Source organism: Amblyomma americanum, chromosome 6, assembly GCF_052857255.1.
Source record: "Amblyomma americanum isolate KBUSLIRL-KWMA chromosome 6, ASM5285725v1, whole genome shotgun sequence".
Classification (NCBI taxonomy): Eukaryota; Metazoa; Arthropoda; class Arachnida; order Ixodida; family Ixodidae; genus Amblyomma; species Amblyomma americanum.
The window spans coordinates 59976673-60003348 of record NC_135502.1 but is presented as its reverse complement, the minus strand read 5'-3'; the positions used below and the strand labels follow the sequence as shown (position 1 = coordinate 60003348).

The window sequence follows — 26676 nt, the reverse complement described above, 5'->3', positions numbered from 1 at the left end:
CAATCTTTTATTTTTCCATTTTACCTGGGAGTCGTTTCAGAAGTGCTCACTGAACCGTTTATTTTGGCATCGGCGTGTCTGCCCAACTTATTCCTCACCCCATGGTAACACATTTCGCGATCAACCGGAGAAAGGCAATTGGTAACATGTGTAATGCAAGCATTGTAGCTACGCGGAATAAAAATCATGATTGGTGGGATCAACCTGTCAATCAAAAGCTGTATCCATGACGTAGTGTTGTTGTCTTATGACACATTGTTTTGGCCCGTAAACACCCATCGACTCCTCAAGTCAGAAGTATGCAACGCCAAGTGTTCCTCATAGCTTCTTGACGTTGTTTGTCACACCAAGGATAAGATCGCGCATGAGACACTAATCGAACTCACCAATTCGGACGTCTCCGTAAGTCGCTAGAACTGTATGTTGGAAACTGTTGATTCACTGATCGACAAGCCAGCATGCGCACAGCGTTATCGACACGAATGCGCCGATAGGTTAAACACTTTTATTATTCTTACACTTTAATACACGGACGTTACATAAACAATAAACAAAAACTAGAGGTAAATGGGTATATACACAAGTGAAGCACGAAAAGGAAAAGGCTGGGCAGATCTTGTGGGAGAGTAGAGAGGAGGTGGCGGTGCGGAAAGGTGTTCGGTTGCACAGGGTTCGGGATCAGACGCTGCGACGGGTGCCACCGCAGAGGTCCGCCCTCTTGAGGGACCTCATCGATTTGGTCGCCAGGGCTGCCGGATAGGCGCACAGGTAGTGATTCCACTTCCTTGGGTAGGTGAGCAGGAACGCCAACCGACAGTCACACCTGAGCGGATTTCCTGCAGCCCGACCCAAAGCAGATAATATTTGGTGACGCCCTTACAGAGATGCACAATCGACCTCCACCAGTCACACTATACGACCCATCGGCCCATTTCACCACAGTTTCCTAGGAGGGAGATTAGAGTGCGAAATGGCTGCTTGGCAAACAGCCGCCCCAGTTCACAACCTACTCATATACCCATAATAGTAGATGACTAAATTAATCCAAGTAACAAATGCGTGCGAAATGAGCTCAGATGTCGACCTGGGCTAACGTTCCCGCTCCGGCGGCAGCGCTTTAGCACGCAACCTAGCGGGCGGGGAAAGCAACATTTAGCGCAGAGATCTTACAATAATCTCCCCAAGTGGGCATAATTAGCTACATTTTGTCTCTTACGGGTAAGTAGCCGGAAAAGACAGAGGAGAAAAGGGGTAATGTTGGATGTGAAAAGCATGTGCTCGATGTCTGCGATATGATAACAACTGGGGGTGTTTGGGTCGCTGCGGAAGCCAAATAAATAAATAAAGACTCTAGGGAGCACTTAAGAAGTATGTCGGTTTGGATTCTACGAAGGGCTCGAGATTATTTTCTCTGTCTCCCACCCATAACCTGGAGCGCTTGCCTAAACTAGGCGAAGCGAGACAAATAGCGGGCTATAACCGATCAGGCGACCCACCTTCTGGGCATCCGTAATGTTCCTATGGCAGCTGCAATAATGACACCGCAGCGGGCGCAGCCAAAGTTAAGGTTATTCGGAGGTGGTAAAATTGCAAAGGTTTGCGCAATTACCAAATGTTTGTAATGTCAGTGGCACCCGGTGCGGTGGCTAAAGTGACGAAAGACGGAAGAGAACGTAACAGTACTTCCCTGCTGTCTGCCGTCTTTCTTTTTTCTTTTGGCTGGCTCCACTACAATGTTCACCAAGCACCAACTTGCCCAACTCCGCGTTCTAAACTGAAGATTTTGGACGAAGATACACTCAGTTTTTTTTTGCCAAATTCATCATCAGAAACTAGCTCTCATATTTTACACAGCGATCATTCGAACTTGGCTTGCGTGTCTCCCTTCACGTCGCTTACCCGTCATGTGGACGATCCCGCCGTTGATCCTCACGGGCTCCAACGTACTTTGGTAAAGAGTCGAGATTTTGTTGTGGCTGATGTCGAGGGTCCGCAGTGAAGGCATGTCAGCTGTCAGGTCCTCTGGCAGCGACGTGAGCTCGTTCTCCCTGCGTACAAGCATCGGACAACTACAAAAACAGCTCCCGGGGAGCTTAGAGCCCAGCGGAGAGAGAAAGGCAAAAAGAGAGGAGGAAAGGCGAAGAGATTAACCGGCAGAAGGCACAGATTTTCCACCCGGCATTCGGGGAAAGGGACGAGAGGATATAAAGGGGAAGGAGGGAAGAGAACATAGCACATATTTGATACGAACGCTCATTGAACGTTACATATGGTGATGGTTGAAGGTAAAACGACAACGTCATGTATAAGCTCAGGGCTGACGTGTTAGGTCGATGGAAGCTAGGACTACATTAGGAAGCGACAAAACTGCGAACGTGAAAAACTGCGTATTTCGCTTTCTTTTTAGTTTATGCGTTAAGCGATCATTTGCAAGTCAGTTGCACGATGCTAAGTTGACTGTCTCTAAGCAGGAGGGAAGATTGAAGCTCACTATGAGTTACCACTGGGGAGCTGAAACATTGCACGAAGTTAGTGTTTCCCATCACCTAAAGCTGCTTCTCAAGAGGAATTTGGATAATATCCCTAAAGAATAGCTGGTCAGTTTGTCTCAACAAGCGGATCGCTACGAGGTTTAAATTACTTTTGAGCAGCAACTTACGATATATCCAATTGTCTCAGCTTCGGCGCAGGTCTCGGCAGCATCGACCTCGTTATGTTTGAGATGTTGGTTCCTCTGACTGTGACGGATCTGAGTCCGTGCAGTTGGGACAGCCATTCCGGGTCAACCGTTTGTACGGACGATCCTTCGATGCGAATCTCTGTGATAGTGAGCGGCAGCTTGTTGAAGTCCGACGTTAGGTTCACTCTTTCGACATTCTCCACCCTGAGGCTCTCAAGTCTTTTCAGGCAATGCAGCAGGCTCCAGGACTCGACGGCCTTCGGCTGTCGGGTAAATATTAGCCTCCTTAGCGTACTGCTAATGGCCTCGAACGGACTGGGGGCGTTCTCTTCCGGGTCGCCGTACGTGTTGACGCTGACATTCTTGAATTCCAGCACGGAAATCGTTGTTCCAGAAAAGGCGGTCGACGGCAGGTGGTCGAGAGTGCTGTCTTTCAGGATAAAGTACGCGTCCCTCGGCATCCGACTGCGTTCTATCAGGGCGAAGTCACTGGCGGTCTTGAAGTTGCCACAAATGTAATAGTGGTTTCTGAAGCCAAGATGTGCCCGACATGAAGGTGACGCATGGACCGTGCCCAGGACCATCAAGTGGCCAACGGCGAGCGTCAGCAGCAAGCGGGATTGAAACATTGGAGGGGCTTTTAGACGTCCTGCTCCTTGGATCCGCAAGTCCCTCGATCCGCACGCCCTGCTTCTTGGATTCACAAGCCAGTCGATCCGCAAGTCCTGGTTCTTCACGTCCTGCTCCTTGGATGTCCGGATTTACGTGCCCTGCTCCCTGGATCCGCACTTGCCCGTCGACGTCGTGTCTCGGACCGCTTCTGCCCGGAGGGATCTCGAATGCCGTGCGCAAGCAGCCCCGCCACGCTTTTGACGATCATCCCTGACCTTGTCTCCTAAGAAGCATCTCCTCCGCTTACGTTCTAGGAACGCGTGCTTGACTTCGTCTCGTCCGAAAAAATAGCGGAAGAGGCGCGTATCCGGCTGACCGCGCGGCAATCTGTTTTTCAACAAGGAACTTCCGACGAACGGCGTAACAGTCGAGTTTACACAACTCAAAGTTCGGCGATTTTCGTCGCGGATAGGAACGAAAGATAGAAGCAGGTCAGCGCTGACAGAACTCTTGGTAGCAGTTCTGCGTAACGCCGATTCCTTCAAGCAGAGATACCCTTGTTTTCGTTAAGAAGGCGCTCGGCCTTTTGCTTGTTTAATCCCCCTTTCTCTTTTTTTTTCTCTTCACTAAACGCTGGCGGGTCAGTGACGTCAACTGCCATTCAATACGGCGCTATGTTATTCTTTTCTTTTTCTTTCTTCTTGCTCCCAGCGGCGTCACTCTTGCAGACAAGACCACTACACAAAGAGGAACCGTTCCGAGTCGCTTTGGCCGCTTATCGTGAAAGTTGACTCACGCCGCTCTGTTGAAACAAGGCGAACGCCGGCGTATACGCGTTTCAGGGCTAACGTCATTCTCATAGGCCGCATTCTTTCCGCCGAGTGCGGGCCTCTAATCTATCGCTTATCGTGCAGTCAGCCTACATCTTAACGCTTGGCAGAGAACGGGAAAGACGAACAGCGCTGGCTACTTTTGAGTTTTATAACTTAGGGGAAGATACGCAAAGAGATGGAAGGACACAGGACGTGCGTTAGTATATTACTAAACTAGTAACTATCTTGTATTAGTCATGAAAGAACGCTATTTTATATCTGATGGGTCACGTGGGCAACTCGTGTTGGGCAGACAGCAAATTTATTAACGTGTTATGAACAACCGTATTAAGCCTGTGAAGCATGTCGTATTACGCACGGTAGAGACTTTATTTTATTTATTAATACTGTTAACCCTCTGCATGAGGGTCATTACAGGGAGGGAAACATATACAGACACAAGTGCAATTCTCTTCGCTAAAAAAAAGAAACACTCAAATGCACAGAATTACAGATTTGCACAGCAATCTTCCAGGAACGTGTTCACACCTATCACAAATTTTTCTACATCTGTTTGGTCCACAACGTCACTTGGTAGTTGATTCCAAATTTCTACAGCATCGGGAAAAAAGGAGTAGCGATAGACATCAGTACGTGTAATAATAGGTTGTAATACCTTACTGTGATTTTTCCGAGGGCAACGCTTCAGGGGAGGTGTAACATAGTGATGTTTATTAACTTTGACTTTATCATTCATTATCAGAAAAAAAAGTTTCAATTTTTGCTTTGTTCTTCTTACTTCTAGTGATTCTAACTGACACTCTTTTAGCATTGCTGTGACTGAATCAGTGCGGCGGTATTTAGAGCATATAAAACGTGCTGACATCCTTTGCAATCTTTCCAGTTGCCGTTTTAAACCCTTTTGATGAGGACTCCACACTGCACTTGCGTACTCTATGATTGGCCGCACGAACGTCTTGTACGCAATCAATTTAATTTCTCTAGTCGCATTCGGCAACTTCCTCCTCAGGAAACAGACCTTCTGGTAGGCTTTTAAATAGACATTTTCAATATGGGTGCGCCAGTCAAGATTATTTGTTAATGTCACTCCCAAGTACTTGAGACACTTTACTTGATCTAAGGAATTTTCACCGATATTATATCGTAACATCATAACATTCTGCTTCCTTGTTACTTGCATGTAATTAGATTTTTGGTAGTTTATTTCCCTACCCCATTTCAGGCACCACGAGTTTAACGACTGAAGACACCTATTTATGTTCATCTGATCTGCCGGGGAAGCCACAGGAGAGTAAATCAAACAATCATCGGCAAAAAGTTTCATTCTGACAGGCGATTCGACGATAGCAGAAATATCATTTATATACAATAAAAACAAAAGCGGACCTAAAACGGAGCCCTGTGGCACCCCCGACAGAACTTCACGCCTATCCGATACTGCACTTTCTATTTTGACGACTTGACAGCGGTTACTTAGATAGGCCTGAATCCACAGTACTATATTTTCAGCGATTCCTAATCGTCGTAGTTTAAAAAGAAGCTTATGATGCGGAACTTTATCGAAAGCCTTCGAGAAGTCTACACAGACCACATCTACCTGCTGACGTTCACCTATAGCCTTGCAAAAGTCGTTCACTGTTTCAATTAACTGCGTTACTGTCGAAAGGCCGGTCCGAAAACCATGCTGAAATGGACACAATAGGTCATTTATTTCCAAAAAATGAAGGACGTGTTTAGCTATTATGTGTTCAAAAACCTTGCAACATACGGAAGTGAGTGAAACTGGCCTGTAGTTTTTTACAAGAAGTCGATTACCGCCTTTAAATACCGGAACTACTATTGCGCTGCGCCAGTCACGAGGTAAAGAATGATCCCGCAATGACTTTTCAAATAAAATTTGCAAATAATATGATAACCACTCAGCATACCGTTTAAGGAATTCCGTCGGTATTTCATCGGGACCGCTCGATTTTTTCGGGTCCAGAGACAGCAGCTGCTCACAGATGCCCTCCCTATTGATGCGAATCTCGTGCATTGAGTATGGCAACGGGTAAATTGTTATATGATCACTCTCAATATCATTGTCATCCCTACTAAAGACCGACTGGAAGAAATCATTAAACAGATTTGCAATATCGTTTTTAATCAGTCACCTCATCGTCCCCATCCATTACCTGTGTGATTGCGTTTTTTTTCGCTGAAAGATATCGCCAGAACTTTTGTGGTGAGCTTGTGAGAAAATTAGTCAGTGTTGTATTGAAGTAAGTTTTTTTCGAATCTAATAACACTGTTTTGAGCTTCTTTTTGATGTTTGAAAGTTCTGTCGCTCTATCTTTTTTTTTGCTTTCGTAGCCTTTTTACCTCGCGCTTTAACTGAATGATCTCTTTAGTGATCCAAGGATTGAGCTGCTTCGATTTCTTTGAGCGAGTGGGAACAAACCTATCAATGCAATATTTTAGTGTGCCCTTAAAACGTTGCCACAATTCCTCGACACTTTCATGGTGTGATGCAGTTGCAAACTGATTCAAGTTTTCTTCTAAGACGTCTAAGATAGACGTGTCGTCTGCCCGGCTGTAATCTTTGACCCGTATTAAAACATGCGATTTTTTGCGAACTTGTGTGTTCAACCGCACATTCAAACAGATCATCTTGTGGTCAGATAATACCGTCTTGACAGATATAGTGTGGTTTGCCACTTTAGGGGATAAGAAAACCAAGTCCAACAATGACTGGGACCCCGATGTAACCCTTGTAAAATCCTTTACTATTTGCTTAAGGTTATGAGTAAACATAATTTCCATTACTTTATTCGCACTGCTTATTTCTACATTACCTGTTGACATAGTTTCCCAATTAATATGTGGCAAATTAAAGTCGCCAGCCATTATCAGTCTGGTGTTCTTATTTACATGAGAGTTAAGGAACAAAAGCAATTCATCCAAAAATTCAGGAGATGTAGAAGGCGTCCTGTACACAACACCTACTAAATGTACAAGGTTCCCACAAGAAACCTTGCACCACACCATTTCAGAAAGGCTGCAGTTAAGAGCGACTGCAGATACTGTGCTTTTCACAACAATAGCCACCCCCCCCCCCCTCCTCTAGAATTTCTATCCCATCTAAAAACATGGTAGCCTGGTGGGAAAATGCTATCGTTACTAATTCCCTCATGTAACCAGGTCTCGGTTATTAACAATAAGTCAGGGTTCTCGAAAATTAGCAAATGTTCTAAATCAGTTGTTTTGTTTGCTACACTGCGGGCGTTTAACAGAATAATTCTGAGCTATATTTGCGAGCAATCGCTATGATCATCAGAATCTGCAGTTGATTTGGTCGGGGATAGCGAACTATGACCAGCAGACTCATCGTTAACTTTGGGTCGTCCTATCTTATCTTGGTGGGTTCGGTACAGACAACGCTCTTGTCGTTCATGATCCCATGCGTAGATGGTGTTTTTAATCTTAAGTTTATCATGTATCAGTTTGACCTTTGTTCCGTTATCTCTTTCTGCTTTACTACTTTGCCACAGTTTTGTTTCGTACTGCTACTGTTTCCTTCGCATAGTCTGGGCTTACACTTATCGGGCCGCCTTTCAACTTCCCGTAATTCTTAAATACCAACTCTCTTTCTCTAGAGTCGAAAAAGTGCATAATGACAGGTCTATGGCTACCAGTTTTTTTCTTGCCTATACGATGAATTCTGTCTATAGTTTTCGCCTGAACGCCCAATTTTTCATTAAATATCTCCTGAACCACAGCTTCCCTCAGATCGGAATCTGATTCGTCTTTTGCTTCTTTGACACCAAAAACCAAAAGATTATTACTTCTGCTCCTGTTCTCGTATTCAGTCAACTTATCTGCCTGCTGACGAACAAGGGTCTCTAAAGTTTGCATTCGTTTGTTCATTTCTTCGATAATATCAAGAAATCCAGTCATCCTATCGCATTTTGCATTAAGTTCGGTCATTTCTGTTCTCAGTTTATCTATTTTAGCATCCGACGTGGCCTGGTTTTCTAGAATTAACTGCAACATTTCAGCAGTCTTTGGCCCCGGGTTTTCCTCAATATCACCAGAAACCAACAAAGACAATAACATAGACCAAGTGTCACTCAAAACAGTCAAAGCAGTCAACAATCTATTCACTAAAAAATTCCAAATACTCGTAGTATTATAGAAATCTTTTGTCCCAACAGACTTCCGAAAGCAAAATCGCAGCTGTCGGACATGCACATGGCATATGCTATACGCTACTCAGTGAGAATCTCGCTTAAGAAAAACTCGCTTAAAGAATCTAAGGAATTTTACCAAAACATTGCAGAAAGCACAAGTGCACTCCGCTCTTTAAGATAACTACAATTTTTGGACGCGGTAAAACACACAGGCAACGCGAAATTCTAGAGGGATACCATATCGTTAAACAAGATCGATGTGTAAGTGACACGACGGTGGGCATATTCGATAAAGAAATTAGATTTTTGAACTCCTTAACGTAACCGTGTTGCACACTGATAGCGCTCCTGATGGTTGTCTGTGATGATGCAATATACCTTTTCTTGTAATTTTGTCCTGTGTGCGCTAGCGTGGTTTGATACTGAAGGGTATAAATGTGGCCGTTAATGAAATAAAAGCAGTCGATAGTCCAGCGTAGTCCTGTGTTCCTGTTCTGTGTCTCCATCTTTTGCGCTGGTTTTCTTTCTACAATGATGTACCGACTCGCCCAGCTCTCCACTCTACAGAATTTGAAACATCAACAGGCGTGCAGCTGCATCAGCAGATGGAGAATGAAATTAGTTCGGATTCGGCTATTTACTTAACTTGTGTGGCTTAGTACGAATGTTAGTTTTATGACGTTCACGTATTAGCTGAATTTGGTGAGTTTAATTATACTCATAACATTTTACTGAAAAAAAATTCCCTGATTTTCACATTTCCTCAGAGTAGACATCAATAAGGACAGGAAGTTCAGAACTTTTGCCTCACACTTTGATCGTCCTCACACTGTGGGGTTGAACAAAAGAATAGCAGCCTTTCAAGTGCGACTTTAAATTCGTGAAAATCTGCAGTTCGCAGCAGCGGTGACACCCCCTTCCGTGCAGTTAGGAAGGCCATCAAAGTTCAGGAGCCCTGCGCACGCCATTAGTTGTAGAACCACTTTATGTGAAGACGTGTAGCATAAGATAGCTTAGACGTGTGGGTGCGAATCAGTATCCCTAGCATGGCTTTCGCTGTCTTGCGTACGGTAGGTAGCTGAGGTGCGACTGGACCCAAGCTTGTTTAAGTTCGGTGATGTCTTCCTCTCCCAGGCTGCGGTCAATGTTGGACCCTGTTCAGAACCTTGTGGAGTTACTGCTCCAGCACCTGTACCGCACTGCTGTTGTGATGAAGGTAGAGTCCGATAGCACGGATCCTGTCCTTGTGCGGGATAGGTGATCCGTTGAGGCGTACCACGAGTCATGGTGGGTCACGCAGAGGATAATGTACCAAGAACCAGACTGTAGAACTGTACAGAAATTGGAAAAGGCAAATCAGAAAGGAATCCATCTGTGATAACTCAAGAGGCAGCACTCTACTCTTTAAAGCTAAATCAGGGTATCTTACAAACCCGCCGCGGTGGCTCAGTGGTTACGGCGCTCGGCTACTGATTCGGAGTTCCCGGGTTCGAACCCGACCGCGGCGGCTTGCACTTTAATGGAGGCAAAACTCTAAGGCGCCCGTGCGCTGTGCGATGTCAGTGCACGTTAAAGATCCCCGGGTGGTCGAAATTATTCCGGAGCCCTCCACTACGGCACCTCTGTCTTCCTTTCCTCTTTCACTCCCTCATTATCCCTTCCCTTACGGCGTGGTTCAGGTGTCCAACGATATGAGACAGATACTGCGCCATTTCTTTTCCCCCAAGACCAATTATTATTATTATTATCTTACAACGCGGAGCTACAAGAAGAAATTTAACCGAGATGATAAAGTACAGTGCGTGTTAAATTCGTAGAAGTAATTGAATATTGAATATACTTTAATAGAACGTAGCAGTGTCTTTCTACATGTCGATGCAGGCACAGTCATTCTCCCTGAAGTCCTAGGGTTTCACATAACAAACATAACATTCAAATAACAAAGGCAATGTGAATAAATCTGCGCTAGACGCTAGAAAAAAGTGGCTTGCAGATTCATTGCTCAAGAGCGCTTTGCTGACGTAAGGATAATACAAGTTCGAGATTTAGAAGCGGTGAAACGTAGTAGTAGACAGGATTTGTATTTAAAGAAAAAATGGTGAATTTGTAGACAATAGCTTTCTTTGATAAGTTTGTTGCAAAAATATTAGGAAAATAAATACCGAGCATGGTAGCAGCTGCCACCTCTGCGTTTCAGAGGGGCCGCTCCAAACATCCATTTATACAACAGTCCATAAATAACAGCACAGTATTCCTCTTTCGGCGCTGAACGCAGGGAATTCACACAGGAGGTGTTCTGTTGTCTCTCCACGGCCGCATATGCCACAAGCAACTCCGTCTAGATAGTACCGCTAGACCTGTGACGTGAGGTTGCTCACGTATATAGAGCTGCGCGCCGACTTGCGCCAACCAAGCGATGGGGCCGTGTGAGCAGATAAGCGAAAACTTCAGACGTTAAAAGTCGTCCACGACTATGTTACCACGCTGTCAGCCGCTAAGAAACTCTATGGAATCAGCGGCATGGAGACATTCACGTGTACGTGGGTAAATATATACACACACGCGCATAGGCAACGAGTTGCTTGCACGTGCGATGCGGCTGACGTAAAGGTTTGTTATTTGCATTGGTTACATAAACGAGCCAAGAGCGTGCTCTTTGGCAGGGAACGGCAGAGAGGCGACTCATGCAGAAGGAAATAAAGAGCCTTGCTCCTTGGTTCAGTTAGTGCAAGTTCGCGCGCGCACCACCATAAACCTCGCTCTTTCTAACGTGACTACCTTCTCCAGCCACCCGACAGATGGCGGCATGGTTTCGGCAGTTGTAGGCAGTTGCGCTCGGCAAGAACTGGAAATTACATTGCCAAAAGAGATTGGAAGCACAGGTCTTAATTAGAGGTACGATGAATCTGACCAGCAATCGTTGGAGAGCCGAAGCACGCGAAACGACTTAGGAAGGTAAAGAAAATTGCGGAAACACGCAAGGTTTTCAGGAAAAAAAAAGTTCAGAGAAAGAGGAACAGATTCAAGATGCCGGTGGAATCTATTTTTCGGTGATTTTGAAGGGTTGAGCTACGTTAGGGACGTTATAGTGGAGCAATTTTAAGGACTGAAGATTCAGTAAAGAACGTAACAGAAAGAAAGTTAGATTTGACTATCTTAAATCGAAAAAGGTGAAAGAAAAAATCCCTCATGTTAAAGAGAAACCGAGGACAAATTGAAGATTGCTTGTATCGACATGGTAATGCGTTGTAACAACAAAGAGACCACTCTCACTGATAAAGAACCTTTAATAGGCTACAAAAGTAAAAAAAAGGACGAAATAAACCGCGTGCGTTGACACCAAAATTTTCGGTGCGGATATCAGAGGCATGTGCTACACCGGCACTCACTTCAGAACGGCGGTTATCAGTCATACTAGGTGTTGACGTCACGTATTCGAATCTAGTCGTGGGAAACTTTTAAACTTAATTTTCTCAGCCATAAATTAGTATTTTGCTACCGTACAGACGTTAAGTTACCAGTAAAGACCCAGATAATCAATTTTTACTGATAATAGTTGTGTGAAGTTTCCTCTTCGTGCCCTTAAAGCATCAGGTTTAAATGAAATTCTAGTGAGTATAATTTGTTAATTTGGATCACGAAGTAAAGAGGTGTTGTTAAAGCACTCGAAAAAAATTATAGATAAACTGTTCCAGACAGCTCGCCACAGAGCAAAGTTATTTAATTTCTAAAAATAAAACAGATAAAGTTAATCCTTCACGCCAATTACGATAATGTCGTTTGCTTTCAGGTTGACAGTGCTAGCGGTCTGTTTAAATATGCACATGATGGGTATAGACTAGAAAGATATTGGGAGACTTCAGAATGTGTTCAGAACCAGCAGGCGCTTGGGTTATATATATCGACGTAGACAGGAAGCACCGATAACGTGCTCAAAGAGAAAATAATGTCATGAAACAATATAGTTGCTAACAAAATGTGTCGCGATAACAAAGGTCAAGTTGCATGGGAAGGGATAAACAATAAACCGACTGTCTATGTTCACAAAGGCAGGGTTTCCCGTATTTACATCTCAAGGTCACAATTTATGTTATAAAAATAGAAGGCTACAAGGATGTAAGTTTGTATATTTTACTGTGCGGAATGATTTTGGAAGGGCGGCTAACGGGGATACGTATATGCAGACGATATTGTACTCTTAGTTTATTGCTAAAAAGTTCCAGAGATGCTCGTGAATATTTGCGGAGGCGATGGTGATCGCTTTAGACTTTAAATTCAGCGTAAATGAATCAGGTTTTATTATATTCAACGACAACTTCGAACAATTAAGCGCCGAGATCAAGATATTGTGAAGGAAGGCCAGGCCGCGACGGCAAGACGTTTGTGAAAGAAGGATAGGCCGAGACGGCAAGATGGCTGTGCCTGGCGTTTTTTCTAATGGCGGACCCGAGGCGCGTGCCACATGCGCAGCCGCGGGATGATGATGATGGTATGTACAAGAGAAAGAAGATGATCCCTGGAAGGCTCACAATATCAATAGAAAAACACGAACGGCTATTAGTAAGAAAGGGAAGAGAAATGCCGCAGTAATGCAAAACAGGACCACTGTGGGAGTACAATTTAATCTCATAATAACAAAGTCGAAGGAACCGCGCTATTAGCAATGTGAAATTGATCAAATAGGATCTGTACAACGAAAAACTATAAGATTTATTTTCCGCCGCTACGACTTTCATCTTTCACCTTCTTCTGCGATGTCTTCCCTAAACTTAAGTCCGCTCGCATCCCGCCGGAAAACTGACTCTTAAAACTTCTTCACTCAATATTGCATGCATTCTGCTAATTGCCTTTCAGGGGGTCAGCATATCTCGTTTTCAAAACCACCTGCAACCAGGAGCCGTCACGATCTTAATATCCAACCTTTTGTTGCCCGTATACTAACGCTTTCAAATACAGCTTTTCTTTTTTTTTTCGCGTACTGTGGAGAGTTGGAACTCTTTGCATGGCAACATTCGTGCATCATCAATTTCTGATTTTGCGTCGGCAATTGATTCGTAGCATTTCTAGGTGTTATGTGCAGCGTTTTTATTGGTAATCCTTGTCATGTACCCTTTTATGCGTGGAATTGTACCACATTTTATGTACCGATTCCTGCTATAACCCCTAGAATGGGGCTGCAGTATTTTAAAATAAATAAATTAATTTCTTCGTTACGGCTGTTACTTTGTCCTAGCGGTACGCAATCTTGGTTGAAACTGTTGCACGACAGCAGGCTTACCTGCGACTTTGCATAATGAGAACAATCAAGCTGGCGTTTAGTGTCCCGCCGATGTGCGTTGCGGTACCTTTCAACACGCGCACCAAAAAGCACCCACCACGTGGCCTTATATACGAACACCAGCCGAATATGTCAACCTTGTCAACGCACCACCGTGTCTTCCACAGACCGCATGGGCTTCATAGCCTAGAAAACAGCTCTCGGAAGAAAAGTGTGGTCGAGGAGAGGGAGAGACCTGTTCAAAATATTTGGCGGTGCTTTTTTGGTGCTGAAGCCGACAGGAACCGCTGGAAAAAAGGGCGCGCAGCAGCAATTTCTTTGAGTACCTACTTTGGTTGGCTTCGCCGCACAGCTCACGAGCATGCGAGCCACAACACTTATTCTCATGACATCAATGTCTAGCGGAGAACGCATACGCCAAATCGAAGGCTTTGATGATGGCCGTCTTCTGGACAACGAAAATTGTTATACGTTTCTGTTTTCCGCCGCTTGACCCTGTCAAATCAGCGGGACGTCGATACCTTCAAGGACACCAGGCGCACTACCAAACGCTTTAATCATGCGACAGTGAGGCGAAAACGGAAAATTAGCCCCACATGGAACCAGGGAAGCAGAGTGCGCCCGCTGTGGACCTTGTGCCGCGAGGAGGTTGGTGAACGGGGTAGTCCCCTGCAATTTGCCACAGCGATTCGGTACGGCAGTGTCGGGCACCGTTACAGATTGGCATACCCAGCGCGAAGTGGTCATCGAGGATCGCTGGAGGTTTGTTATATCCCACCGTAGGAAAATTTTCCTTCGTAAAAACGAGATACCGGATACATGAAGTTCAATGGGGACAGACTATTGTCTAGTGTGATTGAATGTGTGCGTAGATGGTGCCTTCTGGAGTGGACTACGTTATACTGTGAGTGAATGTGTGCATGGATGGTGGCCCTGCAATGGACTATGTCCTACTGTGACTGAATATGTGCATAGATGGTGACTTCCGGAGTGGGCTGTGATGTGGACTGTGTGGAGTGATTGTGCGCATAGATGCATGGTGACTGCGGGAGAGAATATGTGCTATTATAAAAGACTGTGCGCATAGCGGGGTAGATGCGACAGGCTTTAGGACATTATTAACATAGAAGGGACGCTACGGTGGAGCTATTGCCGGCAGAATAAGCAAGGCTAATCCCACCTGTAGCATTCAACAACTCAACTCAACTCTTCAATGGGAGCTTCCAAAGAAAACGGCTATTTCTTGGTTATATCCATATTTTACTACAGATCCTTTGGTTATAGCCAGGTCCGGTTGTATAATACGCGTACATGTATTAAGTTCTGAGTGGTATCTAGAAAAAAGTAAGGCTTAATTGGCAACAGGCTTTGGGAAAGTAAGGATTTGGGAAGTAAGGCTTTGGGAACACGATATTGAGCATGTGATCAAAAGTTCAATCGGACCTAGGCGTCATCCAGAGAGCCGACGGACTGTCGCCATGCCGGGCGTTTCGCTGCAGAAAAGCAAAGATTTAGGCTTGGGAAGATAAGCTCGCCCATTTGTGCTGACTGTGCCCGCAAAGAAACACCGAATACCTTGTACTCGAGCGTTGCTCTTTCATCCGACAGAGCACGAGTGAAGAGCGCGCGCGGTCCACCGCTGTTTCCGTCAGCATCAACGTTACTCTGTCGTCATGCACTGCAGTCTCTTTCATTGAAGACATCTGCCCGGCGACTAACATATGACAACTTCTGTTTCCCCCTTCCCTAACTTGCAACGGCCACTCGTAGGACTTTTTCTTTTCCATCGTAGCACAGCTCAGGAGTCCTGCACGCGAGAGCAAGCCATTTTGCATTTCCTGTTTCTATCATGGACCTTTCGCAGCTGGAAAAACTTGACCCTCATACCAGACGGCCGTGGGTAAAACGTCGCCATATGTGAGCGCTGGCCTGCTGTGAGCACGTCCCGGGAAACATGAAGCGAGGGTCGACTCAAGCTTTTTCCCATGGCTTGCATCACCTTGCATTGCACTGCATTGTTTGTTTGGCCCTTTCATGTAAACTATGAAAAAGTGAACACGCACGATTGAGGCTTATTACGGAATAAATCAGTCATAACCTAACCTGCTGCATTGTCGATGATAAAGAAACAGCACGCCAATGACTTCCTCTTGTGATGTATATATATGGCTAAACATATTAAAACAAGAACTCACTAAATTACCCAGTAGGGGCGAATATATGCTGACGACCTAAATGTTTTCGGCAGGTCACCGGTCATGCTGACTGTTTGCTTTTATAAAATAAAATCTGTGCTATTGAGGAGTGATGCTGACGACCTAAATGTTTTCGGCAGGTCACCGGTCATACTGGCTGTTTGCTTTTATAAAATAATATCTGTGCTATTGAGGAGTGGAACAGAGGGTGAAAATCTGTTTATTCAAAGCAGAGAAATTCCCGCCGCGGTGTCTCAGTGGTTACGGCGCTCGGCTGCTGACCCGAAAGATGCGGGTTCAATCCCAGCCGCGGCGGTTGAATTTCGACGGAGGCGAAATTCTAGAGGCCCCTGTGCTGTGCGATGTCAGTGCACGTTATAGAACCCCAGGTGGTCGAAATTCCCGGAGCCCTTCACTACAGCGTCTCTCATAGCCTTAGTCGCTTTGGGAGGTTAAACTCCCATAAACCAAAACAAACCGAAAGCAGAAAAATTGAGAAATGCATGAAAAATTGAATTTAATGCACGCGCCATGAAAAATTCACTGACATGCTACTCTGGGAAAATCAGCCATAATGAACTGTATGTGAAGAAGGCGGATATTATGTACTACGTGCAAGGGCAAAAGCTTTGGTTCTCTACTCTGCTACTATTAGGCTCAGTAAATAGCATTCAACATGTCTGCTCTCCCACGTGCCATAAACTATTGGAACAGCCTTCCTGACGATGCTACTAATACCAGAAATCCTGCTACATTTCGTGATAAAATAACCACAATCTTCGCCTAGTTGTCTCAGTTCTGTGTATTCTTGCGAAAAATGTTTTATTGCTGCTTAGTGTGAACTAACTTGTGCACTTTTTAGCCTCTCTGTCAAATCGTGTTCCATTTCCATGTTGCCACATTTTGAAACACGTAATTATTGTGTGTTGTATTACTTTATTTGGATTCTTCTGAGTGCCTCTTGCTAACTATTGTATAAAGTTTTTCTTCTGTCCTTTTTGTTTTGTTATTTTGTGTTTTTTTTGCGCTGTTCTTTAACTTCTATGTACTGCCCCACTCACACAATGCTCCAATGGAAAGGAGCCTGTGAGTAACTTGAATAAATAAATAAATAAATAAATAAATAAATAAATAGGCGAGCTTAGCGTGAAAGTATTGACTACCAGCTTGATTTACGCTCACACGTCTCTTCCGCAGTTACTCAATCATTGCGTGTACTTAGCGCCTTTGCTTGTTGTATGAAAACGACAAAACACAAGAGCTGCATGGTATACACTTCTTTTGTAGTCTGGTAATATCATTCTTTGAATTTGGTCGTTATGTGTGACTACATTTCTGATACAGCATTGACGAAAATCTGTCAGTATACAAGCTGTTTCATCTAAGACTTCACTCAAATTCTAAAAATAGGCTCTCTGAGTTATATTGTAAGAGCGCTTTTTCGTCATAGCATTGCCAGCTGTGTAGCGCATCAGAATATAGCCAAGACGTGCTAACAGTAGGCTGGTGAAGTGATATTGAGTAGTCAGCTTTTCAACTATTACCGTTAGTCTCCTTGTTTATCGAGAGGCGTGTAGCCCATTGTAAGTAATATCCATATCAGTTTTCAGAATTTCGAAAACGCGGTTACTCTCGGCGCTATGGCCCAACAAATTTTGGTTATTTTGGCGAGTTACGTGCACTGGAAAGGTTGCTTTGCCTACAAGCGTCTCGGAAGTACATGCATTTTGGTGCGAATTTATTGGGCCAGACCGCCGAAGGTAACCGCGTTTTCGAAATTCTGAAAACTGATATGGACATTACTTACGGTCGGCTCCATGTCTCTCAATAATTAAGAGCCTAACAATAATAGTTAAAAGTTAACTATTCAGTATAAGATAACGAGCATGCTAGTTAGCACGTCTTAGCTGCATTCTGATGTACTACTCCGCTTACAATGGTATGCCGAAACAAGCGCTCCTCGAACTCAAAAAGCCTATTTTTAACATTTTTTTTGTAGCGATAGCTACATTACGGTAGCATTTCGAGCCTTCAGCGTGGCGGTGCTGCCACCCTGTGGCTGCGCCGCCATGCTGTCACGTGGTTGGTCACGTGGTGCGGAGCAGCTGCCGGCAGCGCGGCGCCGTGGCTCATCGCGTGGTTGGTCACGTGACCAAGTTCCACTCGGCCAGCTGTAGCTATCGCGTCACTCCAGGTTTAACCAGAGCTAAACCACCGCCAATTTTTTTTTTTAAGTCCTAGGTGAAACACCGTGCATATCAGTTCGGACAGTTTGTGATCGGTGTGCTGGCAAGCACCTTTTCTGATTTTGGCACATCGCGATGTTAATTCATGCTTATTTCCTTGCTTAGGCGTAGAGTAAAATAAAGACATGGCTTTTTTTTTTATAAGGTGACAAATGGACACTTTGTGTCGCCATTTCTTGAACTGGCGGACGGGCCTTACTCGTCGACGCTTCGCTGAGCTAAGAGAAGTGGAAAAGAGAACTACAATAAACAATTTCTCTCTTTTAGCCGAAAGAGGCTTAATCTGTTTCAGGTCAGCTATACGGACAGTATTTTTGGAGGGGCCATGACACTGACCTCTACTTAGGGTACGCGGTTTACTCGATGGCAACTATTTTCAACGCTCGGTCAAAACACTAGCACGTAGCCTGCTTATGCTTATGCATAGTGCTTATAAGCACTTGCTGTCGGAGCGGCCTCGCGTTAGATCAGGCGACTACCTGACCAGACTTTCACTAGTCGGCGACAGCATTGCGGCAGCAGCAACGGCTCCGGCAACAAAGAAAAAGTCTTCGTACGACGACTGCAGCTGCATGATGAAATAATTCAGCTATTCACCGAGCACACCACTGATCTCACTAGTCCTTGACTATCCGCTGCGCGCCACATTTTGCCGCGCTTCTTTTTGGAAATTGCAAACGTTAGTTTCTGAAACTCAGTGCGCGTGCTAGTTGCTTCATCGATTTCATTACGGATTGAATTGCATGGCAGTCGCGGAACGATTCGTCTCTTTATCCGTATCTCACTGTGCCCTGCGTCGAAAGAAATCCGACCATCACGCTTTCTGATACAGAGCGAGCCACCCAGCTGCTCGGCGCGTCGCCACTCACACGTGGCCAGCGCTCAGACCGCACTGGCGAAAAAGAAGACTGCAAAGGTTGTGCACGCATTTCGCATCAGCTCAGTCACCAATGCATGGCTGGCAGCGAATTCCCCGGGATCCCGGAACCGGACGCCGCGGCTCAGTTTCTTTATCTTCCATTGCGGATAAAGACGAGACGGTTGGGCGTTGCGAAAACGAGCGCCCATATCAGCGCTCGGGGCTCTGTTCCCGTGCGTTGCTGAAGGCGGCTCCATGCGCCTGCAAAGTGTTAGGAATCTGCCACCCGTCCTCTCGTGGGAGAAAGTTTTCCGCAATGGTCTTACTTACCAAAGCTGGCTCTATGCGGCGCAAAGGGCTAATCATAAATAAAATAAATTTCGATGTAAGGAACACGCCACTATTTCAAGGTCACGGTCAAGGCTTCTTCATGTACCGAGCCACGCTATAAGAAGGCTTCGGAGAAAGGACGACTGTTGCCAGTGGGTGGCATTTAGTGGCGAGAGATGTGTTCTTGCGTTTTGCCGTGGGCCTTGCTGGCCACTCTTGCGGCCTCGTGCCATTCCTCCGCCGTTCCTTCTCCGCCGACTTGCAGAGTGTACGACGGTGTTCACTACCGCCACTTCACCTGCCGTAACTTCCACTCTGTCGAAGACTTCGAGCAGATTGTCCAAGACGACCACTCTGACAAGCCAACGTGGTTCAGCTTGTTGGACAGCCAGGTCCCCAGGATTCCTGGAGGGGCGTTCAAGGACCTCAACGTTTCTGTCCTGCAGTTCAGCCGCGTCACAGTCGAGCATTTCGATCCCACCGAGGGCGAGGAGAACCCTTTCTACGGCCTTGAAGACTCTCTGCGTCGGATTAGGTTTAGCCTCGGGACCCTGCCCACTTCATGGTCTATCCTCGGCCATCTGCAACGGCTGGAAGAGCTTAAGCTGGTCCATTACAAGGACATGCACCTTAGCAACGACTTTAACAATCTTCCGAAGAGCCTCGAGACTCTGTGCATTGCTGACGCTACGATTCAGAAGATCGACGATGACTGGGTGGCTCACTTGGATGGCCTTAAGCACCTTATTCTGCGCCAGACTGATCTGTACAATTTCACCAGGTCTTGGCTGCCCAACCCAGCTCCCGAGTTCACTACGCTAGACCTGCCGTAAGTAGCCTTTTTGTAGCGAAAGCTACACTGGCCTTGAACTCGCCGTTTCGCCGTGCTCGCATTCCCACCGTGGTCACACTGCGCCACGTAACTAACCACGTGACAACAACAAACCAGACAACCAGACTAACCTGGACTTGCAATCAAGATTAACCAAGGCTAACCGAGCTATGCCTTTAGCTTTCGCTACGTATATCCTGGCAGAGCCGAGCTAAGCCACTGGAGATTTTTTGCTACTTTTAAGGCGAAAGCCTTTAATGGCTCATTCTTCCGTCCATCCGGCGTCAGTTACATCCAGCAACTCGATAAGAAAAAAAAAGTCTTTGTGCACGATGGGATTCGATCCTTCCGTTCCGCAGCCGAGCGTGCTCACAACTACGCTACTTCCTGCCAACGCATATGTAGTTCTCCTTGCCTAGGACGCTGGGGATTGTTTGCAGAAAGGCGTCGAATCAGACGGATGCCTCCCAAACGCCCTCATGTGTCTCCAGCATTTAAGTTTCACAAACAATTATGTGTACTTAATTAACATCTTGACCACACATCAGTGACACAAGCATCAACTACAGGCTAAACGATTTCGCCTCACTGCACTCTAGGTCAACAAATTTGTGACCCTCTGATTTTTTGAACAAGGGCATATGTTCTTTGTATATACCTAAATGACTTCACTTGCCAGAAGGTGTACATTCTCTTTGCATATGATGAATTTATTTACATGATCAAGCGATTTCTGATCCTCATTGCCGCAACCAAATAATAGCAGACTGACGGATGAAAAGCCTAATTACGGAGCCTTCTTCTGAAGTACTGAGCCCAACGCCGCTCCCAGTTTCCTGTATTCAGAGAAATATGTGATAATCAGTAACATTTTGAACGCTTAATTTTCAGGCACGTGCAAGAGCAAACTTTTTCAAATAAAAAACAACTCACGTGATTAGCCGTGAGGTTTCTAGAGCACACGAATCCCGCCCTGTAGCTTTATTCGTTATCCGCACTTTTGTTATTCTTTCTTCGTGTACTCACATTTTGGTGCTCCTTTACGGAGTGCCTCAAAGTTCGCACTGTTTCTACGGCAAGTGAAAATCTGATAATTAATAATTTCTCTTGTGGCCCGTGCATTGGATTGGCGAAGAAAGTGCGTGCTAAGTGTTTTACTATTTATCGCACTGAATCATGCAAGATCAAGGCACACTACTGCGCTAGTGAACCGCGTACCTGTGCTGGCTGTCTCACAAACGAAAAAAAGAACATCAATTATGCATCCATTCAATCAGACATGGAGGCATTATATGTCACAAGTAGTGAACTTTAGACCGCGGTCAAGTAGAAACAAGGAGAGGTAGGATAAGTGCTCGCAACGTCAACTGTAAAGAGCATTCTAGACAGTGTATCTTAAACAAGCAGAGCCATTTTCTAGAACAATGCTTATGACATTCATCTAGTGCACAGACGTCAACAGCTTTTTAACCATTTCAGTTAACATAGCTGATTCAGAACCCAAAAAAATCTTCGTGCCATCTTTTAACCAGCTGATGTCAGGAAAACATTAGCTTTTCACCCATAATTAAGTGCCAGTACGCAGGACTTTCTTTACATGCTTCAAAAGGCAGGCAACCAAGCACTGCTCTACAATCATCGTTTCGTTCTAAAGATGGTTATTTCAGTATGCCTTAGAAGCAAAGACGTGAGAAAAGCAAGGAAACAAAGACATAATCAGAGCACGTTCGGCTGCGAGGAGCTAAGCAACCAGGTGCGGGGTCTTGTCTCGAACGCATGACTTTCGCCCTGAGGAGTCTTTCACGCGAAGTGTAAACACATTTGTTTATGAAGGTTGGTCTGGTCAAGATGTGACGTTGCTGGCTTGCGTTCTTGGAAGTGCGTAACGTCAAGAAGCCACGCGGCGCTGGTTCCGCGAATGCATTCGCACGCACGCCTGTTCCACCCCACCGTTTGCAGAACAAACAGGCTTAACTCTTTCCCCGCCGGCTTGGGCGACGGCCTCCCGGCGCTCAGCTACGTCAGCGTCGAGAGGAACCTGATCACCACGGTGACCGAAGAGGACCTGGCTCCGCTGAAGGACAAGCCCGTCTTTGTCGACCTCATGTGTGAGTGAGCCATCGCTGGTTGCAGACTCTGCACTCTGCTTGTTCATTAACGTGGGCCTGATCAGATCCCATGCCGTGATGGATCAACCGTGAAGCCGTGAAGCGCCTGCAGCGCCCTTTCCGTCCATTGTGTTCCTTTTTCGCTATTTTTTCATCATGAACGTTATCCAACTCGCCCAACTTTCGGCTTTGCTTAATTAGTAGAGGCCGACTTCGGAGGAGCTAGCTGAAACACACCTTTATAGTTTAAGCAGTTAAAAGATTAGTATCGTCCCTGCTGCCTTACTCGCCTATTATAAGGTATAGTTGAACATCGTTATAACGAAGTACAAGGGGCCCGTCGATTACTTCGTTATAGCCGTAGCTTCGCTATAGCACGTGTTGGCCGAGCTTCCGAGGGGAATCGTCATTCCTTCGTTATGTCCATTTTTTTGTTATAAACCGGTTCGTTATAGCGAGGCTTGACTGTAGTTCAAAGGGGGAGTTGAAAGGCATCACACTCGCCTGCACAGGAACGAAACCGACTAGCCTACATCTGATTTGCACTACATCAGTGTGACTTGGTGCTGTGCTCAACTCGGCACCTGCCACAAAGACGTTGTCATTTCTCCTTAGGGACCTGGTGACCTCTTACTTCTGACTATTGGCGTAGCTACTTCAATGTTGTCCATAGCGGTGGCAACTCATGCGTTGTGAAGGCTGGGGAATATTGGTTCTTGCGCCGTTTTAGAGGCGGATAAAACTCATCGGGTTGTACTGCTACAGGGTGGTCACTCTGTAAGGTACTTTGTTGGCGAAAAAAAGTCGATTTAATTCCTCTATAGAAGTGGAAATAGGGCGACAAATCTATAAACTCGGTGACTAAACGCCTGAGGCACACTGCAAAGCAGGATAGCTACACACGTGATCCCACTTCCGGCGTCACGCAGGCGCTGCCGAGAGATGGTGCCACGGTGTGTTCTTGTGCCGAAAAGCTGTCAGCCCTGACATCACAGGCTATCGCAGCTGTCCATGACAAAACGAACAAGACTGAATTGGTGGGAAAAATCGTCGCATTATACCACCTCGGCATTCGTATAAGTATTCATTTAAATCCGTTCCAACGCGCATGCAGTTTTGAGCTCCACTTTAGTTGAAAAAAGTTGTCAGGCAGACCCGTTAAATGCAGATCACGCGTAAGTACTGTCTTGATTTTTCCTGCCCCGATGTAGTTAATCGGAATGAATTTGATTGGACTAGAAAGCATTCGTTTCGATTGGCCAGCAGCATTAAAAATCTCATTTACTTCGTAGTTTTTTCGAAGGAAGAAATCATGATTCGCACGTGTCTGTATTGAGCTTAGTTTATAGTTATAATCGGCGCGAACAGTGAAATCTGCAACGCTTTGATCTAGAAAATCCATTCGCCGACCTTGTGGGCCTCGCGGTTCTTATGAAATCGCGACTACGAGTCGGCTGCACGCAACTGGCTAGTGAATGAAGAAACGCGGAATCTCGTTACAACGGTCTACGAGAAATCCCCTCCTCCACATCGGTGCCCTCGCCTCGAGCCTTGGCCCAATGTTCACCGAAACTCCAATGTTACCGAGAGTTCGGGGAAGGATGGCGCATTTAAGCAACCTCGGCAGAGGCTTAGCGCGCCGTATATTGAGAGGATGCAGGGATGCTTGATTCTCCCGTTCCAGTTTTCAGTAATGTGATATATGCCTTATTCCTCTTAGTTTAACGTGGAGTTGTACTCAGCTATTGTGCTGTCCGTTTTTAAGATCGCTTGAGTCCCCTGTTTGTCTAGAGACAAAGCATTGCACAAAGCATTGACAAGTAACGCCTTCTCGTCGGCAGCTGTATGTATACCGTTGACTGCCTCGTTTGCGGGAGGCTCCTTTCTGCACGGGACTGAATGACTTGCCGAGCTTTCCTTACTCCTAATTATCTGCCCGTCTCATATGTACTTTGCTAAGCATAGATTTGTTCCATGCATAGCCGGATTTCTTTTTCAGTTTCATTTGCTGTTTCTGCTGAAAGACCCATTCAATCACGTGTATACTAATTCTACGCTACCGCCTGCCTTCCGCGTGCTAACATATATACATATCGACACGCTGGCATTTCCTGGATTTGTGTTTATTTGTTGCCAGCGTTATTAAGCGGAGATTGTCGCGCTGTACTCACAGGCTCCTGTTGGTGCTGTAATTGTCGCGTTCTGCTGTTGTGTATTTCACTTAGTGACACACAAGTTCCTTTCGCTCCGCTCATAATTTTCCTTGATTGTCCCAGCAGCCCATAATGAATCCCCTTCGTGGTCCCCCGTGCGACACTAACACTCACAACAGCTGCTCGCACCTGTGCAGACTAGAAACACTTGTCTCCCCGTATGTGCTTACAATGTATCTTTGTTCGCGTACATAGAACACCAGCTGCTTGATATGAATGCACGAAACAGAGTATAGCTGCACGAAGTGCTGAAGGTAAATGATGAGCAAAGAAGCAAATGGTGAGGTAAATGATGAGGTAAATGATGAGATCATCATTTATTTAAGCATCTTACTCATCTCTCATTTCAAACCTTTATGTCCTGAGGCAATAAACATCGCTTGAAAAAAAAAGGGCTGAAGTTGAAATGTTATTCATCTAACGTTGCTCTAACTACGCGCTCTGTAACCTGTTAGCGGGGATCCACATTGGTCAACAATTAGTGTCATACTGCTGTCGCTGTGAAATTCTCTGCTCGTATAACTGGAGAACGTTCATGTTGGTCTTTGCGCTCAGCCAACCCGGTGCACTGCGACTGCAAGCTGGCCTTCATCCTGGACTACCCGACCCGTTGGCACTACTTCCTGTGCGCCACGCCCGGAAACGTGGCCGACAGCTACGTCACCCACCTCACCGAGGAGCAGCTCAGGTGCTAGAGCGGCAGCTCTTGTCCACCTGGGGCCCAAGTGCTTCCTTTCATCGAACAACCTCATCCGTCAGTCCGATCATTTTTGTCTCATCATTTACCTTTGTTGTTGTCTTTGTTGTTGCCGTTGCCGCCTGTTTCTCGTTATGCTAGTCGAATAAACAATACTCACGAGGGGCGTGAACCGGGGCTTGAGTTTTGGTTTTTTGTGTTTATTTGGTTTTGCTTGCAGAGGGTTAATGCGGGAGGCTGGTAAAGTAGACGAAAAGCTTTCGGACTTCTCTCTTTCTCTGAGAGCGAAGAAATGATGGTGATAGGTGTACCGCAACTCCCCCCTCCCTCATAAGTCAGTTCACTCTAACCCATGAGGTCTACGGATGGATAGATGGATGGGAGGTAGGAGCGTCCCCTTTGAAACGGGGTGATGGCAGTTGCCACCATGCTCAGCTTTTTTCCTTTACTTTTGTTTGACTGTGTTGTAAGTTATTAAAATTCGCCATTTTCTTTAAATACGTCTTCCTACACTTGTAACCTTACATCACCTTTCTGATTTTGAGCCACCAATCTTCTAATCGCTTGTTGCTAATTTCCACCGTGACTTCATGTACAGCGCCCTCTTGATCAAGCCCTCTCAAACATGTCCCTAACACTCTCTTGATGAGAGGCCCGCTGGACCTCTCACGAGTGTCCAGGAAACCACCACGAAGAAGGCAGCATAACGGTTCTCGAAGAGTCATAGGGTTTATGGAGTAATCTGTTGGAAAGGAGTCATGGAGCGTTCCAAAAAAGGCATCATGTATGTGGCAAATTTGACCCCTTCAAAATTAGTCGTTAGGATCTCTTTTCTTTTCTTAGAGTGTACTACATCTAAGGAACACGTGGGCGGCACACTTTGGATTGAACAACTGCAAAATAAGGGATTCTTCGGTTAAAACGCGCTAGGACACCAACGCTGCTTGCCACTGAGAAGGTTTTCGTACAGCTGTCGCTGTGAAAGAAAAATATTCCAGTTGGTCCTTAGCAGAAGCAAATCAGAATAACAGGAGGGGTAGCTAGACGAACATCATTTTCAAGCAGCCGTGAAGGACAGCATGGATAGAAGGTCCTTGAATTATGGCAGCTTAATGTAAGCCTACCAAGGCTATTTCCTATTGCATGCATAAACATTCTGGACGTGTGCTCACTGAAGTGTGGTGCCGCGTTGCACGTGGGACCACCCATGGTGATGGAGTAACAATCACTTCCTTTATTTGCGTTCAGAAATTTGCAGTTAATCATCATGGTACCAGCCTGCACGGGGCAATATATATATATATATATATATATATATATATATATATATATATATATATATATATATATATATATATATATATATATATATATATATATATATATATATATATATATATATATATATATATATATATATATATATATATATATATATATATATATATATATATATATATATATATATATACTTTCGTTGGTTTCGGTAACAAGAATTTCACTCGTCAACCCCTTTCGTTGCCACTTTATTACTAAACCACAAAAGCTGCCACGGTGGCCTAGGGGTCATTGCGCTCGGCTGCTGGCCCGAAAGACGCGGGTTCGATCCCGGCCGCGGTGGTCG

At 45.4% G+C, this 26676-nt stretch overlaps 2 protein-coding genes across 2 annotated transcripts; one reads left to right on the top strand and one right to left on the bottom strand.

Annotated features, from left to right (window-relative positions):
* Positions 1–475: 475 nt before the first annotated feature.
* Positions 476–3775, bottom strand: LOC144094737 (uncharacterized). The gene is made up of 3 exons (XM_077628646.1): positions 2660–3775; positions 1900–2048; positions 476–836 (listed from the first exon to the last, which is right to left on the bottom strand). The coding sequence occupies exons 1-3, from the start codon at positions 3307–3309 to the stop codon at positions 679–681; spliced, it is 957 nt and encodes a 318-aa protein (XP_077484772.1). The 5' UTR covers positions 3310–3775; the 3' UTR covers positions 476–678.
* Positions 3776–19162: 15387 nt separating this feature from the next.
* Positions 19163–25224, top strand: LOC144094736 (toll-like receptor 9). Its single transcript, XM_077628645.1, has 3 exons — positions 19163–20031; positions 21994–22142; positions 24911–25224. Exons 1-3 carry the CDS (start codon positions 19379–19381, stop codon positions 25048–25050), a joined length of 942 nt encoding a protein of 313 aa, XP_077484771.1. The 5' UTR covers positions 19163–19378; the 3' UTR covers positions 25051–25224.
* Positions 25225–26676: the final 1452 nt, after the last annotated feature.

Bases quoted from the DNA above. Each gene is read 5' to 3' on its own strand.
- LOC144094737 (XM_077628646.1), bottom strand. From the start codon at position 3,309: ATGTTTCAATCCCGCTTGCTGCTGACGCTCGCCGTTGGCCACTTGATG. The intron at 2,049-2,659 runs GTAAGTTGCTGC...GCTTGTACGCAG, and splicing joins CTGAGACAATTGGATATATC to GGAGAACGAGCTCACGTCGC. The intron at 837-1,899 runs GTAAGCGACGTG...GTCGGGCTGCAG, and splicing joins CGGGATCGTCCACATGACGG to GAAATCCGCTCAGGTGTGAC.
- LOC144094736 (XM_077628645.1), top strand. From the start codon at position 19,379: ATGTGTTCTTGCGTTTTGCCGTGGGCCTTGCTGGCCACTCTTGCGGCC. The intron at 20,032-21,993 runs GTAAGTAGCCTT...CACCGTTTGCAG, and splicing joins TTCACTACGCTAGACCTGCC to AACAAACAGGCTTAACTCTT. The intron at 22,143-24,910 runs GTGAGTGAGCCA...CTTTGCGCTCAG, and splicing joins CGTCTTTGTCGACCTCATGT to CCAACCCGGTGCACTGCGAC.